Raw genomic sequence first — 15,927 nt, forward strand, 5'->3', positions numbered from 1 at the left:
CACTGTGGTGCTCAGCAGTGGATTCCCCCAGTGATTTCCAGTTTTGCCAACTTCACAGAGGCACACGTTAGTAGAAGAGTAAAGTCGACAACGTAACTTCCCGTATGATACTGTGTCACTGGCCTAACTGCAATGCTTTACAGCATGCCAGTCTGGAGGCAACAGAAAGACTGTTACCCACCTGCGACTGTGCATATTTTATCCCAGGATCATCCCCAGAGAGTGGCCAAGACTCCATGCTTGAATAGTTAACCAATGAAACAGCTACTGCAGCCTGAAGCTTTGCAGATTCTATGTTGCCAAGATGGGGAAATGTTTTCTGATTTTTTTCTCTGAGTATGAACGCTTAGAAATATATAGTATGGGATCATTGTAAAGTTCCCCTTCACCACTAGGTCAACACACTATATAGCCAGTGGACTCCTGGAGAGCATTTTTGGTAAGTATCAGGCAATGTTCATTCACATTTAAATATAGATGCCTTTTGTTCCAGTAACTGATTTCCTGGGAACTTACTTTTGGAAATACCTACCCACATCCAATGACATATGCATAAGTACGTTCATGGTGGAAAGAGACCGAGTTACTGGTTGTTTGCATTTTCCCTTTAATTCCACTGAGATATTCAAGCTCACCTAGCTCACCTGTCCTGGGGGAGCTCATCTGTCCTGGGAACTTCCTGGGCAAGTTCTGTTACTTGCAGAGGATACTTGGAGACAAACCCTTATTTAAAAATTTTCTAATCTTATTTTCTAGCAAAAGCCTAAACTCACTAAAGAGCTCATTCTAGGTACTGGTAGGGGAAGGAGTTGAGGGACAGAGACATGTACCTCTAAGTCAAGAGCAATACGGGAGGCTTCCCCAAGTTGAGAGAGGGACAGAGAGTCAAAGCCTTGTCATACGTGGTATGACTTACACATACAATCAGTTAAGACCTTACACCTACTCTAGGCCTTTTTCTTAACACATAGTAGTCAGCAATACACACGTGTACACATATGTGTGAATGTGTGTGTCCATGCATCTATACCATATATATACAAACATATCTGGGGTACTTCAAAAACTTCATGCGAAATGGAATTAAAATGTTTATTTTGGTGCGAAAATTTTTGAAGTACATGCGGTTTCTTAACAACGTGTTTTCCCATAAACTTTTTGAAAACCATTTGTGTGCATATTTTTATAACTTAAAAGACTTGATAGTTTCTCCCTGAAATTTAATGTTTATAGTTTTCCCTGCCAGTCTGTCAACACCATCTTGCCTACTGACTTGGACTTTCAGGGAACTTGTCTCCAGCATGGTGACTGTGCTTTGGTCACTGTGTCATCTCCTGGTCCCTCCTGTGAGCATCATGTCCTTGGTTCTTCAACTTGCTGGGGACCTACCTGATGGATGCAATTCTGCTCCCTACCCCTTTAAAGCAGATCACAGCAATCCCCAGAAACGCTTCCCTCACACTGAGATGTTCAATGTACACCTGTTTGATGATCTTCCCAAGCAAAGAGCCAGCTTTAACGAGTCACAGCGTTTTAAGTGATTTCCTGCTGAGCGAACTCTGCATCTTTCTGTCCCGAGGACTCACGAATCCGCTGTTTTACTTTGACAGTAAATGTGCCAGGGATGCCTATTAAGTGATTCACCTGTAGTTTCCCAAACACACATTTCTCTTTTTGAGAAACCTGAGACCCTCCTCCATCTCAGGCGTCCCAGTCTCTCCTGCGCTCTTGCTGGTTTCCTGGGATATTAAGGACAGATGGCACCCAAGTGTGCTGTCAGCATCCTGGTGCGTAACTGTGCCAGAGATGGGGACAGAGCTGGAGATGTGCTGTCATCTGCGAAAGCATGAGCTTCATCTAGGGAGCTCGCTCTGCCCACGGCTCGCTAAACACTGTTTTGCCTCTGCAGAGATGCCATCTTTGCAAGGACACTGCCTGTGTGGACTTGGGATGGAGGAAGAAAAGAAGCTGAAGAGAATGCGGGAATTCCCTAAGTAACAGGAGCCAAGTGCGCTCACCCTTGCATGTGGCTGAACCCCTGGCTTAGCAAGCCAAGGACGAGCCAGACAGTCGCCCGGGAACCCACAGGCCACTTACTCCTTGAGCTGCTTGGTCAGCTTCACCACTTGTGAGGCCAGTGACATGCAGGTCTCGACCACCACCAGGTACCGGGAGCACAGGGTGTGGCCATGCCGCTCAGCACTCTGGGATGGCTTCTCCCCTGCGTGGTTCTGCATGGTGACGTTTGCTCCATATTCCACCAGGGTCTGTCAGCAGAGGCAGAGACACATCAGTCATTGCATCCGGACTCCCTGTCAATCCTGATGTCTAACGACTGTAACAGAATGCGGAACACAACTTTTCCTGTTGTCCCAACACCTGTTACCTGAGGCAGGGTGCTGGGCACCTACTGACCCGTCAGCAGTGGAACCTAGGTCCTTCTCTTTGGGGCTGTGAAACGGAGCAGTACCCATCCCACATGTAGGAAGCCCCACCTACAGTGGACAGAGGGGAGGACCAGGTCGGGGAGGTGGGTGTGGCATCCACAGAGGCCTTTCCTTGGTGAGATGAGCAGGTGCAGTGTTTGTGGGAGGGGCTTTGTCTCTTTCCATGGCTGGGCTCCAAAACCACCATCCATGAAGCTGAGCACGCCAGGAGGGAGGGGAGAGTGGAGTGGTGTGCACCTGTCCCCATCTGCGTGGCTCTGGGAACTTGTTCTAGAGCGACACCTGAGGTGCTGCTGAGCCTACCTTGTCCAGGATAAAAAGAACTGTGGAGAAGCAGCAGAGCAGAGAGCAGGCAGGCAGGGAAGCGCCCACACTCCCCCCACCTGCCATGGCCGCGGTGTGTCCCTGGGCTGAGCAGACGCTGTAGAAGGGAGCTCGGTGTCAACTTGTTGTCACCTCCTCTAAGAAAGGACAGGGTCCTCCCGCGGAACCGCCCCGATGATGTGGGTGTTAGGTAACTATTTTTCTCCACAAACAAAACTGTAGCATTAAATCCTTAGACTTGGATTTCCCTTCTGGCTTAGGGTTCCTTGCCATGAAAGGTCAGTCTGCCACACTGCCTCCCGGGGCGGTCACAGGGCTCTCCAGAGACGGGCACTGTGACCCCGCTGGCCAGATTTCTCCCCACTGTTCCCTTGACTCAGTCCCCTCCTCACCTCCTGGGCCCCTTCCCCCCTCTCAGCCTCTTTTTCTCTCTTTTTACTCTCACACTGGCACACAGACCCTCTTCCAGGACTACCCAAGCTTCTACATCCCTGGAACTGTGCCAAGAGCATCCCGTGTGTGGAGGGATGACGGTGCTGAAAGGGCGGAGCCCCTCTGCTCACACATTACAAAGAAAAGAAACTCAAGTCTTAAACAGAATTAGGGGTAGCCGGTTCCTCTGGCTTTCAGTCATTAAGCAGCTGATGAACAGCCGACACTCAGACACTGCAGTATCTTCTGAAGTGGAAAAGTACAGTTTTCAGTGTTTACTCAGTTACCTCCCCTCCACAAAAAGACAAAACAATGCTATGCCTTTAATCGTGCTGCAGATCCTGGGAAGAATCTGAATTTCTTCCGCTTCTAACTCTCCAATGTCTTTATCACTGCTTTTGAATGTGGTGCCTTACATTAGCAGACACAAGTTTTGCCAGCAATGATGAGAAACCTTTCTGTACTTGGATCCTTCCTATCAAGTCGGCACTCCAAAGGGTGGTTTCGTGGGAGCTTTCTATGGCAACCCCTGTGCCAGTTTCAGCTCATCCCTGGCCTTGTCCATCTACAGCTTCACCCTGCATACTTGGACTCTGGTCATTTCCCCCTGCCTTCCTGGGTGACTGGGTCTCACTGCTCCATGTTTTCTGTTCTGGAGACAGTCTATCTGCACGCAGTAGGGCCTCCATGAACACCTACTAAACGCAGGAGCACACAGCAAAGGAAACAACGCATCTGTAAGCCAGAGTGCACCTTCCCCAGAGGTGGGAAGTGCATTATTTGTCGTGGGCAAGTATTTTTAATTTGTCCTTTTAATTAACACCAAGTAACGAAGTTATGGGGCAATGTGTGTAACACTGTTTAACAGTATGAACTTGAAGCAAATGTATTTCCTTCAAGCACAGATGTCAACCCTGTATGGTCAACGTTCCCTCTCGCCATCCACACAAGTTGGGCTGTTTTGAATGGCGAGGATGGTCTGGCTCTGTTGGTCACAATTTATGTCAGCAAGTAAAATGCCAGGCCAAATCCACACAACTATGACTGACTGCAACGCACAGCCACAGCTCCCTCCCCCTCCTCTTTTCTCTGCACGAGCTCCGCCACTGAGGGCTGTCAACATCTGCAAGGCCAAGAGGTCTATCTGGGTTCGGCACTCACACCACCAAGCTTCTGGGGAGCCCCGGGGAGCTCTGCCATGGGCGGTCTGAAGGGGGCACGGGGCTGGCCCAGCGTCAGGCAGCTCTGCACTCAGCTAGGGGATGAGGTGCTATCTCCCTCCCCTGCAGGGACCTTGTGCCCTTGCAGTGGCCCCTCAGGGGTTTGAGGAGGGGTAGCAGCCTCTGTCCCTCCTGCCTGGGTGGGACGTCACCCTGTGTGGGAGGCTGGACGATGAAGCCACTTGCTGCCACTGGGTGGAAGGGCCAATCATGGCCCTGCCTCACCTGTCCAAGGCACAAGAGGATCAGGATCCAAGGCTTCTCCCCCAGTTCTGGGGTTTTGAATGTGTTTGTGGGGCTCAGGCCTACTCTAGAGAAAGAGGGAAGCCACAGCACCCCCTTGCCAGTCTACAGCTCCACACTATGAAGGAGTCTTCTAACCCAGTCCTGAAAAATCTGTCCTGCTTTTTTTTTCATTAATTTTTGTTTGGCACCTTATTTTTCAACTTGAGAGGTAGAGAGGCACAGAGTGAATTAGACAGATACTGAGAGGGGGGGGGGGAGGGAAAGAGAGAAAGCTTCCATCCACTGGCTCACTTTCCAAGTGTCTGCAATGCCTGGCCTTGGCCAGGCTCATGTCTGGAATTCAAGCTGGGTCTCCCCCTTGGATGTTAAGGACCCAAGTACTTGAGCCATGAGTGCTGCCCACCCTGGTAACAGCAGGAAGCTGGGTGAGAAGTCAACTGGGACTTGAATCTAGGCACCCCATCATGGGATGGGGGCATCCCACATCCAAGCTTAACCACTGTGCAAACGCCGACCTGTTTTCTCATAAGCCTGGGAAGGAGAGGTTGATGCTGTGGGCAGGGGCAGTAGTCACTGGAGAGTCGCTGGATGAGGGTCACTGGAGAGACAGGGCTATCATCGTGGCTGTGGTTTCTTTAATGTGCGAGGCCGAGGTCCTTAATGTGTGAGGCCCTCAGCGTCAGAGCTTTAGAGCTACGTTGACAGGGCACGGCAAGTCCTTTCAACAGCCCTGGGCATGCAAGCAGCAACTCTTAGGGGTATTTATGGCAGTATTTGTGTGGATTGCTGGGAACACAAAGGGGTCAACATAGATCCTTACTGGCCGCTGTAATACAAAAGGTGACCGATTCCAGACATTCTCCTAGGGAACAAAAGCTCCACTTTTGGTTTTAGTGCTTGATACGCCCCTTCCTGCAAGGCAGCAGGGCTGTGTACCTGTATACAGCCCAGGAAGCCGTGCTGCGAGGCCACGTGAACAGCACTGTTGCCGTCCTGGTCCACTTCGTCCAGTGAGATGCCCTGCTCCTGCATAAACTGGAGGAGCCACAGCAGAATCTTTTCCTACAAACACAGAGACAGCTGAATTAACAGAGTATCTTTCAGGGAAGTCAAATCTTACGTAGACACAGAGGGAAACAACGCTGCAGCTTGTGGAGCTGGGCTAAAGCCACGCTTCCCAGACGGAGAGAAATCCCCTTCGGAAGGAACTGAAGACTCGGGGCTCTCTAACGGAAACCACCCAGGGAACGCGTGGGAATGTTCAGAGCAGTTACCTTGGAAGCACGCATGCTTTACTTACCGATCCTAAAGATTCGCACCAAGTTTGAATATCTCTTCCTCAAAGCCACACGGCTAGACCGAGCCAAAGTGGGAACCAGAACCCAAGTCTTCGAGTTCAAACGCTCCGAAGGCCACGTTTTAGCTACCATGTTACAGCCTGTAGGCTTCAAGAGTTTTATCACACAACCTTGGGCTACTGGGACAACTAGCTTCTAGTTTCAAGGATAATTCTGAAACCATGCCCTCCTAATCCCTCACATCCCACAGTCAACAAGCTTACAGAAACAGGCAGTGTCTCGGCTCGTCAGGACGGCCACACTGAAATGAAACCAAGACCCTCGTGATGGTTCCGACCCACTGTTGGTGGGGCTTTCAAGGTAACGTTTTTTTTTTTTTGTTCTTCCATGTTAAAGCGAGGGGACCAAAAGCTCTGAACATCAACCGTGTGAGAGCCAAGTCATAAAGCAGCATGTTTGTCATAATCTGGTTTTATTCTATCCACTGAGTGTTTTGTGGCGTTTTCCTGTTATGCTTGGCCTTTGCGGAAAGCAGGGGGATGGGATTTCACTGTTTTAAAATAGAAGAATTAAATAAAAGTTAAAAAAAAATATGAGAGTGGTAAAAACAACAGCATGAAGTTTAGTGGGTGGAATGTGACATTTAAAAAGATGATCATGTGTTTGAAATAGCCTTGGACGTCTTTCTTCTTAGCCTTTTAAAGGACTTCTTTTCCAGTTATTTGCTCGGACTGGTCATGAACTTTTATACTTTTCTGGATTAAATTTGCCTTCATCTTCTGAACATGCCAGCTACTCTGCCAAAGGAATGTTGGATGAAAACAGCCAGCTCCTTTCAAGTTTCCCCCTGATGCCGGGACCCAGGACACTGTTTATGAAGGCATCCGAGACATCATGGGCGGACTGCACATTTGCACCAGGCTTTTCTTCCAGATGAGTAAGACCCTTAAAGAGCAAGGAGAGAAAAAATGTAATCCATGTCTACAGTCTCCCAAGAATGCACCCGGGAAACAAGGCGGGTGCTGGCTGCACAAGCAGACAGGCTGGCGGAAGGTGAACTCCTCAAAGGGCACTAGAGGAACAGGCAGGGCAGGGCCTGGAGCTGAGTTCAGAGCTGGGTAAGCAAACACCGCCACGCTTCTCAGAAAGTTGGAGCTGATGTCTGGGGCCACAGCAGGTGGCATTTTCACAGTGCATGAAGTAAAACCGTTTCCTTTATTTTTCCTAATTAGGCAGAGGAAAAATAACTGGATTACTTTATGGGAACAGATGGTTGCATGATGTGATCCGAACTCCTTAAAAATCTGGATGAGTGGAGGTGTCCGAGGACCCAAGACAAAACCAACTGGTTTGGAGCCAATGGCTCAGATCAGCCGTGCCTGCACGGGGCCAGGTGGCTGAGCCTCCGTGGAGAACGACGGCACCATCTGCACGGCACATTCTCTTCTGTGGGTCGTTTCCACGCTTTTGGTGACTTGGTTTGCTCTATGATCTTAAGTCATGAACTCCTAAAGTTGCAGAGCTGGAGAGGTTTAGGAAGTCATCCAATGCAAACAGCCCCTTGCTTTATAAATCAGAAAACTGAGCAGACAACTGTGTATTCTAGCCCGATACTCTAGCAACTTCTTTTGTTAGCAAGCAGAGCTCAGGGGAGTTCACAAGACTCAGAAGTATTTTACCTGTTTCTTCTTGCCATGTAAACTTTCCTGTCTTTCAGAGGCAACTAAATATTACGGTAGATATGTCTCTCTCTCTCCTGTACAAAACAAAAATGGCTTTTACTAAAACTCAGCATTTGGACCTTTGGTGGTGGGGTGGTAGGCAATGGGACCCAGCATTTCTTAAGAGCAGGAATGTTCTTGTTGTGAAAATCCAAGGAAAGCCTTGGGCCCTGGCCTTTGCAGGGGCTGAGCAACCTGGGAGAACAAGATGTGAGGCCCATGTGAGCCAGGAGTTGCCAGAGCTCGAGGGCTCACCAGGACCTCAAGTTCACTTCTGTGCCCTGCGAAGGACAATTTACTTGAATAAAGAGATTTGTAGTTGGCCTATCCCCTGAGATACTTTATGAAAACCCAAATCTTCCCTATCCGACTGACCAGAGAAGTCCTACCCACAGGGATTGGCTATGCACCTAGTCTTGATTAGAAGACCAACATCTAGGATTCCTGAGAGCCATGGATGTCCAGAATCCATGGAGAACATGCCTGTGCCGTGGAGTCGCACAACTTAACAGTGACTTGGCTGACAAACACCTCGTGAGGAGGACAGAATGGCTGTTTCCCACAACTAAAGGGTCTTCATTAACGAGGGCATGACTGCAGTTATTTGCAATGGTGGCCCCTTCCTTCTTAGCCCTTTGGTGTCCTCCTTCCCTCCCTCCCTCCCTCCCTCCCTCTCTTTCTCTCTCTCACACACACACACACATGCGTCTACAGAGAGGCATTGCTAAGGAGGACTGTGACTTCAGACACTCATTTCCCTGTAAGTACTGCTTTCAACAACATCCAGTACAGCCCCATGGATGTGGAAGGCTCTCTCTGCTTCATAGAACGCTTCTCCAACTCGCATTCCATCCATCTATCCACTGGGTTTTCATCTACCGACTGGAAAGTTCCTGCATGTACTACTTTTCTTTTCTGGGGATTTTCTGATCTTTTGCAACCTGTTTTAAGGTTACATTTTATGTGTTCCTAAAACCAACAGTTGTTTAAAGAAGCAATTAACACACATAATTTATGAGCTTTGCTGGACAAAGTCTAATGAAAATTTCATTAAAAAGCATGTCACAGTTTTATTTCTGGTATCATTACGATCACTGTAGTTTGAGGTACAATCATAAGTTCTGAAGGAGTCGGCGTTGTTTATGAACACAGATCACCAAATGTAATATACCATCAATTGTAAGATTGATTCCCGCTTTTGATATGTTAAAATGCTAAAAGGATAAGCAACAATTTCATAAAGGCATTTATTGAAAGATAAACATTGAATCCAGAGATGGTAATATATGGGGGAAAGTACACTAAGGATTAAGTAGGTTAAGGCCTACATAATTCTTTGGAAAAATTTTTTCTTATGGTGAAAAAATGTAAATAATAATGGTTAAAATAAAAGCAAACAAATGGAAGGGACTCAACAGTCATAGCAACCAGCACTTACCCAGTGCCGACCACCAATGCTGTTTCCTCACTCAGTACGAGGAAGCCTCTATTTTTTTTTGGTTTTGTTTTGTTTTGTTTTTTTGTTTTGTTTTGTTTTGTTTTTTTTACAGGCAGAGTGGATAGTGAGAGAGAGAGACAAAGAGAAAGGTCTTCCTTTTTGCTGTTGGTTCACCCTCCAATGGCTGCTGCGGCCGGCGCATCTCGCCGATCCGAAGCCAGGAGCCAGGTGCTTCTCCTGGTCTCCCATGCGGGTGCAGGGCCCAAGCACTTGGGCCATCCTCCACTGCCTTCCCTGGCCATAGCAGAGAGCTGAACTGGAAGAGGGGAAACCAGGATAGAATCCGGCGCCCCGACCAGGACTAGAACCCAGTGTGCCAGCGCCGCAAGGCGGAGGATTAGCCTGTTAAGCCACGGCGCCGGCCAACCTCTATTTCACAGATGAGGAAACTGAGCAAGGGAAAATTTCATTTCTTTCCTTTTTTTTAAAAAAAAAAAAGATTTTATTTATTCACTTGAGAGGCAGAGCTACAGACAGAGAGAGGGGAGAGACAGAGAGAAAGGTCTTCCATCTGCTGGTTCACTTCCCAAATGGCTGCAACGGCTGGAGCTGGGCCGATCCCAAGTCAGGACCCAGGAGCTTCCTCTGGGTCTCCACGTGGGTTCAGGGGCCCAAGCACTTGGGCCATCTTCCACTGCTTTCTTTCCCAGGCCAGAAGCAAAGAGCTGGATAGGAAGAGGAGCAGCCAGGACAGGAACCAGTGCCCATACGGGATGCTGATGCCGCAGGTGAAGGCTTAGCCTACTATGCCACAGCACTGGCCATTTTCTTCTTTGTTAAAATGGATGTATCCAAGACCACCGAGCTGGTATAAATGGTAGAGCTAGGATTAAAACCCAGACAGCTTGAGTCGGGAACCAACACTCTTCATGACTCTTGCTTGGTGTCTTCTGAGCATGGATCCCGCAACTGCTCATTCCCCCTGGAACCCTGACTCGCTGAAGGACACACTGCCCGTGTGTCCCTGGGGAAAGGAACTCACAGCTCACTGCCTGTCCTTCTGCGGGTTGCTGAGCTCATGTTGGTTTTCCCAAGATCAGCACCCACAGAGCACAGGGATGCTCATGCGATTCAAACATCTTTCTATTTTGCTTTCATCCATGATCACAGCACTATCACATTGCTTATTTATTTCTGCCCCTTCAGAGGGAAACAAAAAAATCGGGACATCTTTCTTACTCTGAGAGTAAACCATGGAAAAACAGCAACAGCACGGCCCATGGAAGCACGCCGGCTGCTGCTCATGACCTTTTGCCAATCGCTACGCCTCTTCCTTCGAAGGCGCTTTAAAGAATCTGCATCAAGATGGAGGGCACACGGTGCAGGCAAAGGTGCTTTTGGCAAATGCTCAGCACTTCACCACAAGTCATTTCTGCACGCGACATCCTTGGCCAAAAGTCACGTGAATGCGTCAGAAACAAAGGGGATCACAGGCCTGACGTTGAAAGTCACATGGAGCCCACTGGGTCAGCGCTGGGACTGATGCCCCGGGCTGCTCAGGGTGGGAAGCTCTGCTGGGAGAGCCAGGCTGACAGCATCTGAACCTTCATTCTGGAATAAAGCAGCCCCGGATACACAGGTAGCAGCCTGGAATGGAGAGGATTACTGGGACAGTAAAACAGGCTTTGCCAAGACACCCCTGCTTGGTCGGAGTCTCCCCGAGGCGTTCACCTTCCCGCTCCGTGTGGCTGGTTCTGCAGGGTACAATCAGGCAATGAAATAATTGCACCCTCTGAGACGCTGCGTGTCAAGATGGGGAAAATCAATTCCCATCACGCCAAGATCTGTCACTGCAGGAGGTCACTAAAAACTGCTAGCGACCCTGCGGTACCGCAGTCTTTAAAGGCAATTTTTACAGGAAAAAGGACACAAATTGGGAGTGCCGTGGAGCCCATTCTTCAAGAATCTATAGGCAGGGCAAAGGGCAGCTAAAATACACCCAGGGAGGCGTTTTCCTCCGTGCTCCTCTTCTCAGAGATGTTGACTGAGGAAACAAACCAGAATCTGCTCAAGTGCCCGCCTGGTGTAGAAAAACAGGCATGTGCTGAATCCATTAGAAAGCCTTCGCTGACAGTCTTCCTTCTGAAAATATTAGCCTTGTCGCGGCTCCAAGTCCAGCCTCTCAGCAGGTGATCTGCTGCAGGAGCGGCTGTGCAGAGAGGGTGCTGGGCAGGCTCCGCTGCTCCGAGGGGCTTCCCCGTCCTGCCCCAGGGTGGTGGGCTGCTCTCCTGGGGCCGGGTGGACCCCTCCCTCCAGGCTGTATTTGCGATCGTTACCAACACACCTCAGCCTGAAATAACATCTGGAGGGTTGATACCAGCGTGAAGCAAATACCTGATAAGCTCTCCCAACAGGTCAGCAATTTCCATATCTTCCTCCACTCCAGCCATGGGAGCTGCACTATGCCCCTGCCAGTCCCCCCTGAAAAAGTGATTTCTTTTGTTCTATCCCAAAAGCTCTAGAGTTATGAGAACCCCACTGTGAGAGCCAAATAAGGAGACAGGCGCAGACAAGTGATGTTCGTTTGCGGAGAGAAAGCAAGCGTGAGCCCGACTGTCTACATGCCCTGTCGTCCTGTGGCAGCTCTACCCAAAGTGCTGGCAGCCTTTGCGCTGAGGGCTGGAATTCCTCAAGAGGTTGCACACACGCAAAAGGAATCGGGGACACGGAATGATTATTCAGATGACTTGAGAGGAAAATTCCATTCTTGTACCAAAAAGGAATTACGAAGATTAGCCCTGATCAAATTCTTCTGGTCTTTGGAAATGCTGTTCTCCACTTCTCTGTCGGTTTAAGCAAAATAAGGCCATCCTACTACTGAATGCGTTTAGAACACCATCGATGGAGACTTGCAGCACAGCCCACAAAGAAAACAGGGTCCTTCTAATGAGTCACACTGAACATCATTGCAAATTTCAAATGCTCTTCTTGCTGTTTTCTGTGCAAATTATCTATACAGGGAAGCCGGGGAGGGCCACAGAACAGAACCTGGCCCTGAAGTCAGACAATCTGAGTTGCAATCAAGTCTCCTGCTCCTGCTACACTTCCTTCTCTCTCTTCCTCTACAGACTGGGGACAAAAACAAGATCTCATGGAGGTTCAATGAACTACTCTACGAGCTGGCATGAGTCGCATGGAAGCAACACTGCACATTATTTTTTGGCCTTGAGGTTGTCAAACTCGAGAAGGGGCCATCTCTTGTTGGCCATACCACAATTTACTGCCACTGGGAACATTTACGAAGCCATAGTGGATATGGTTATATGCAAGAGAAGCAGTTTTCTTTGCCACAAATATGATTAAATCTATTTTAATACAGTGCTGACTTGATTATTTTTTGAGACCGAGATCGGCACTCCATGTTCCAGTTTTATTTTAAGGATAACTTACACGCATCCCCGATGTTTCCTCACCCCATCCACCACGCTGTGATCTGTGCATACCAATGACTAACACTCCGGGGTCCCGATGGAGAAGCTGTGACCCGGAGTCATCTAGTTAGCAAGGTAGCTCACCTTGGAGTCAGATGTCTTTGATTAATGTCTTACACAGATGTTCTTTTTAAATTTGGCTTAAATGAAATACATTACTTTTCCTCTTGATAAACATGAATTGTGTTTATTGTGGAGAACTTAAAAGTACTGAAAAGTATAAAACAAAGAAGAGCCACTAGTAATTCCACCTTGAGTGATGATTACCATAAACATGTTCTGCCATAGTTTTTTCTGCTCTTATGTTCTATTTCTCTACAAAATCCAAAGTTAATACCATGTTAGAGGAACAGTTTGAATTTCATATCACGTAACCGTCACTTTTCATAAGATTTTATCATATGGATCCAGCTCCATTCAATCTCCCATCGTGGGATATTTAGGTTGTTCAAAACTTTTCTTCATGACAAAAAAAAAATGCCACAAGAAAAATTAGTGATTATGAATTTTTAGACCTACTTTTGAGAGTTTCTTATGGATTCTGGTGGACCAATAATCAAAAGAGGTGTGTTACAGGGAAGCAACGACATGGGGCTCCTCCCGCCTACCTGGCCATAGCAGCCCGCGTAATGAATGAGGCTGGGGAAGTCCCTGGAACAACTCAGCTCTGCGATGGCTTCCGTCTCACTCACCATCCAGCGCACACACTCCAGCTGGCCGTTCTAGATGCAAAGAAAGGGAGAAAGAAGTCAAGGTAATTCACGTTTGAAAAATACCTCAGAGATGGCAACTTCACCAAGGGAAGACATCACATATTATAATCATGATTTCTGGTCCTATCTCTAAATCAACTGCAAAATTTTTACTTAAACACAAGTTCCTAACTTCCTTTTTCTTTTTACATCAGTACCTCCTCAGCAGGTTTTCATAATTTTAATGTTAAAGTAACTTTATTGAGGCATAATTTGCACCCTATAGATGTAATCCTTTTAAGTGTATAATCTGATGAATTTTGACAAATACATGTATTCTAGTAGCTACAATTTCAGTTAGGACACAGGCCATTTCTATCAGCCCAGAAGATTCTGTAGTGTTCACTGGCGGTCATTCCCTCAGACACTACTTGGGACACCTGCATCCCACAACACAGTGCCTGGATCTGAGTCCTGGCTCTACTTCCAATTCCAGCTTCCTGCTGATGTGCAGGGGGTGATGGTCCAAGTACTTGGCTCCTTGCCACCCACATGAGAGATCCACGGGTCCTGGGCTCCTAACTTTGGCATGGCACAGCCCTGGCAGCTGTGGGCATTCGGAGAATGAGCCAACGGATGGAAGATCTCTTTCTCTGTCTTTTGAAAAATAAATATGAATTTAAAAAAAAAAAACTAAACTTCTCCTCCATCTATACACCATTACTAAGTATGTACTCTCTGGCACAGTGAGCATTTTAAAAAGTGATAAAGACAGGTGAACAGATACAGCAGAGTCCACAGATGCTGTGGAGGGCTTCCCTCCCACTCACTGACTAGTGCGTACGGATTAACACCCAGACACAGCTCTGAAGCAGAATGAAATCTTTAATCTATCACTTAAAAGACTGTGGATGATGCCTTTTCTTCTCTGATAATTTTCTCATGTGTGAAACAGCAGGGGGAGACAGTGAAACCTCATGATGCTATGTGAAGGTTCAACGAGACAAAGCATGTGCACTTACTACACACGCAACAGTCTCCTTCCACTGAACCAGGCACACGGAGCTTCTCCCAACACCTCCCGAAGACAATGGAGACACTGAGGTTCCGGCCTGCTGTGCTCAGCGTGGGCTTCCCGCACAGGAGAAAACAGCTATCGTGGGCTTGCAGCCAGTGAAGGTTTCCTTAAGGATAGCACTGCACTAGCATAATGGGATTTGTTCTCTATTTTTAGAATCCTAACATTTAACCATATTCTCAAGGGAAAAAGTCTATTCTAAAAGCAAGACAGAGGGGGCAATCTGCCCACTCTTTCTCTTCTCCTATGTGGACAATGGGATTTCTTTTCTTTTCAAGACTTAATTATTTACTTGAAAGGCAGTTAAAGAGAGAGAGAGAGAGGGAGAGACAGAGGTACAGGATCTTCCATCCCCTGGTTCACTATCCAGATAGCTGCAATGGCCAGAGCTGAGCCAGGCTGACACCAGGAGCCAGGAGCTTCACCCAGGTCTCCCACATGGGTGGCAGGGGCCCGAACACTTAGGGCATCTTCTGCTGCTTTACCCGGCCATTAGCAGGGAGCTGGATTGGAAGTGAAGCAGCTGGAACATAAACCAGGGCCCAGAGGTGATGCTGGCATTGTAGGCGTTAGCTTAACCCAATGTGCTACAACACCAGCCCTGACGATGGGATTTCAAGTGCAAACTCACAACTGTTCCCATACAAATGTTCTGCTGGAGCTATTTGCTGAAACAGCTTCCGATGCCCCATTCCCCTTTCAACACTCCCTTTCTGTGCCATGGGGTGGGGGGGAGGTTGGTCTGCATGGGCTGGCTCCTGGCTGCTTGGCTCCTGGCTTGTTTTGGCTGGTGGATAGCAGTGCCAAGAGCTCAGAAAACAAGAGTGAGGTTGAGGTCCTTCTGCTCCTGCTCCCTGCATGGGGCTGCCCTGGGAGATCAGTCCTTCCATCAGTCAAGGTCAAAAATCAGCCAGTCCTTTTTTAAAAAAAAGTTTATGTATTTGAAAAGCAGAAGGGGAGAGGAGGGAGGGGAGAGAGAGAGTGAGTGAGTGAGTGAGAGAGAGAGAAAGAGAGAGATCCTCCACCTCCTGGTTTACCCACAAATGCCCACATCTCACAGTGTGGTCACTAGCAGGAAGCTGGATTGGAAGCAAAGCAAGCTCAAGCACTCTGATATGGGATGTGGGCGTCCTAAGTGGCGGCTTAACCCCCTGCACCACGATGCCTGCTTCCAGCCAAGCCCTCTCTATCTCAGGCTCCTACAGCTGCTCTCTTGCTGGCCTCCTGAGGCTCTGGGGGTGGGAATGGTGTCCTGGTTGTGACTGACCCAGGGTGTCACATTTTCCTTAGTGGACTCTCTCCACTCTACCCACTCTTTTATGCATAATGCCTTCAGTACAGACTCTGCAACCTTCACAGTTCAGGCAGGCCAAGCATTTCCTAACAGAATTAAGACAAACAAGCAAAAACAAAATCACTACACCATGTCCTCCATTTCTTCCAAATAGGGAAAGGAAGGGGGACCGGGGTACCATACTGATCGGCTGTGTGGCGAGATGGTTTATACAATTGATTATTTACACAGAACACATTTCTGATT

General features: G+C 48.2%; 1 protein-coding gene across 3 annotated transcripts in view; it reads right to left on the reverse strand.

Moving 5' to 3' along the window:
* Nucleotides 1–15,927, reverse strand: part of SNCAIP (synuclein alpha interacting protein) — a 169,233-nt gene that overhangs the window by 16,541 nt on the left and 136,765 nt on the right. For all 3 annotated transcript variants that reach the window (XM_062189808.1, XM_062189806.1, XM_062189809.1), the window contains exons 6-8: nucleotides 13,226–13,339; nucleotides 5,606–5,731; nucleotides 2,098–2,267 (exon numbers count right to left, since the gene is read on the reverse strand). In XM_062189808.1, coding sequence (XP_062045792.1) covers nucleotides 2,098–2,267; nucleotides 5,606–5,731; nucleotides 13,226–13,339 — 410 coding nt within the window. The remainder of the gene's footprint in view (nucleotides 1–2,097; nucleotides 2,268–5,605; nucleotides 5,732–13,225; nucleotides 13,340–15,927) is intronic.

The sequence above is a fragment of the Lepus europaeus genome, chromosome 4, assembly GCF_033115175.1.
Source record: "Lepus europaeus isolate LE1 chromosome 4, mLepTim1.pri, whole genome shotgun sequence".
NCBI lineage: Eukaryota > Metazoa > Chordata > Mammalia > Lagomorpha > Leporidae > Lepus > Lepus europaeus.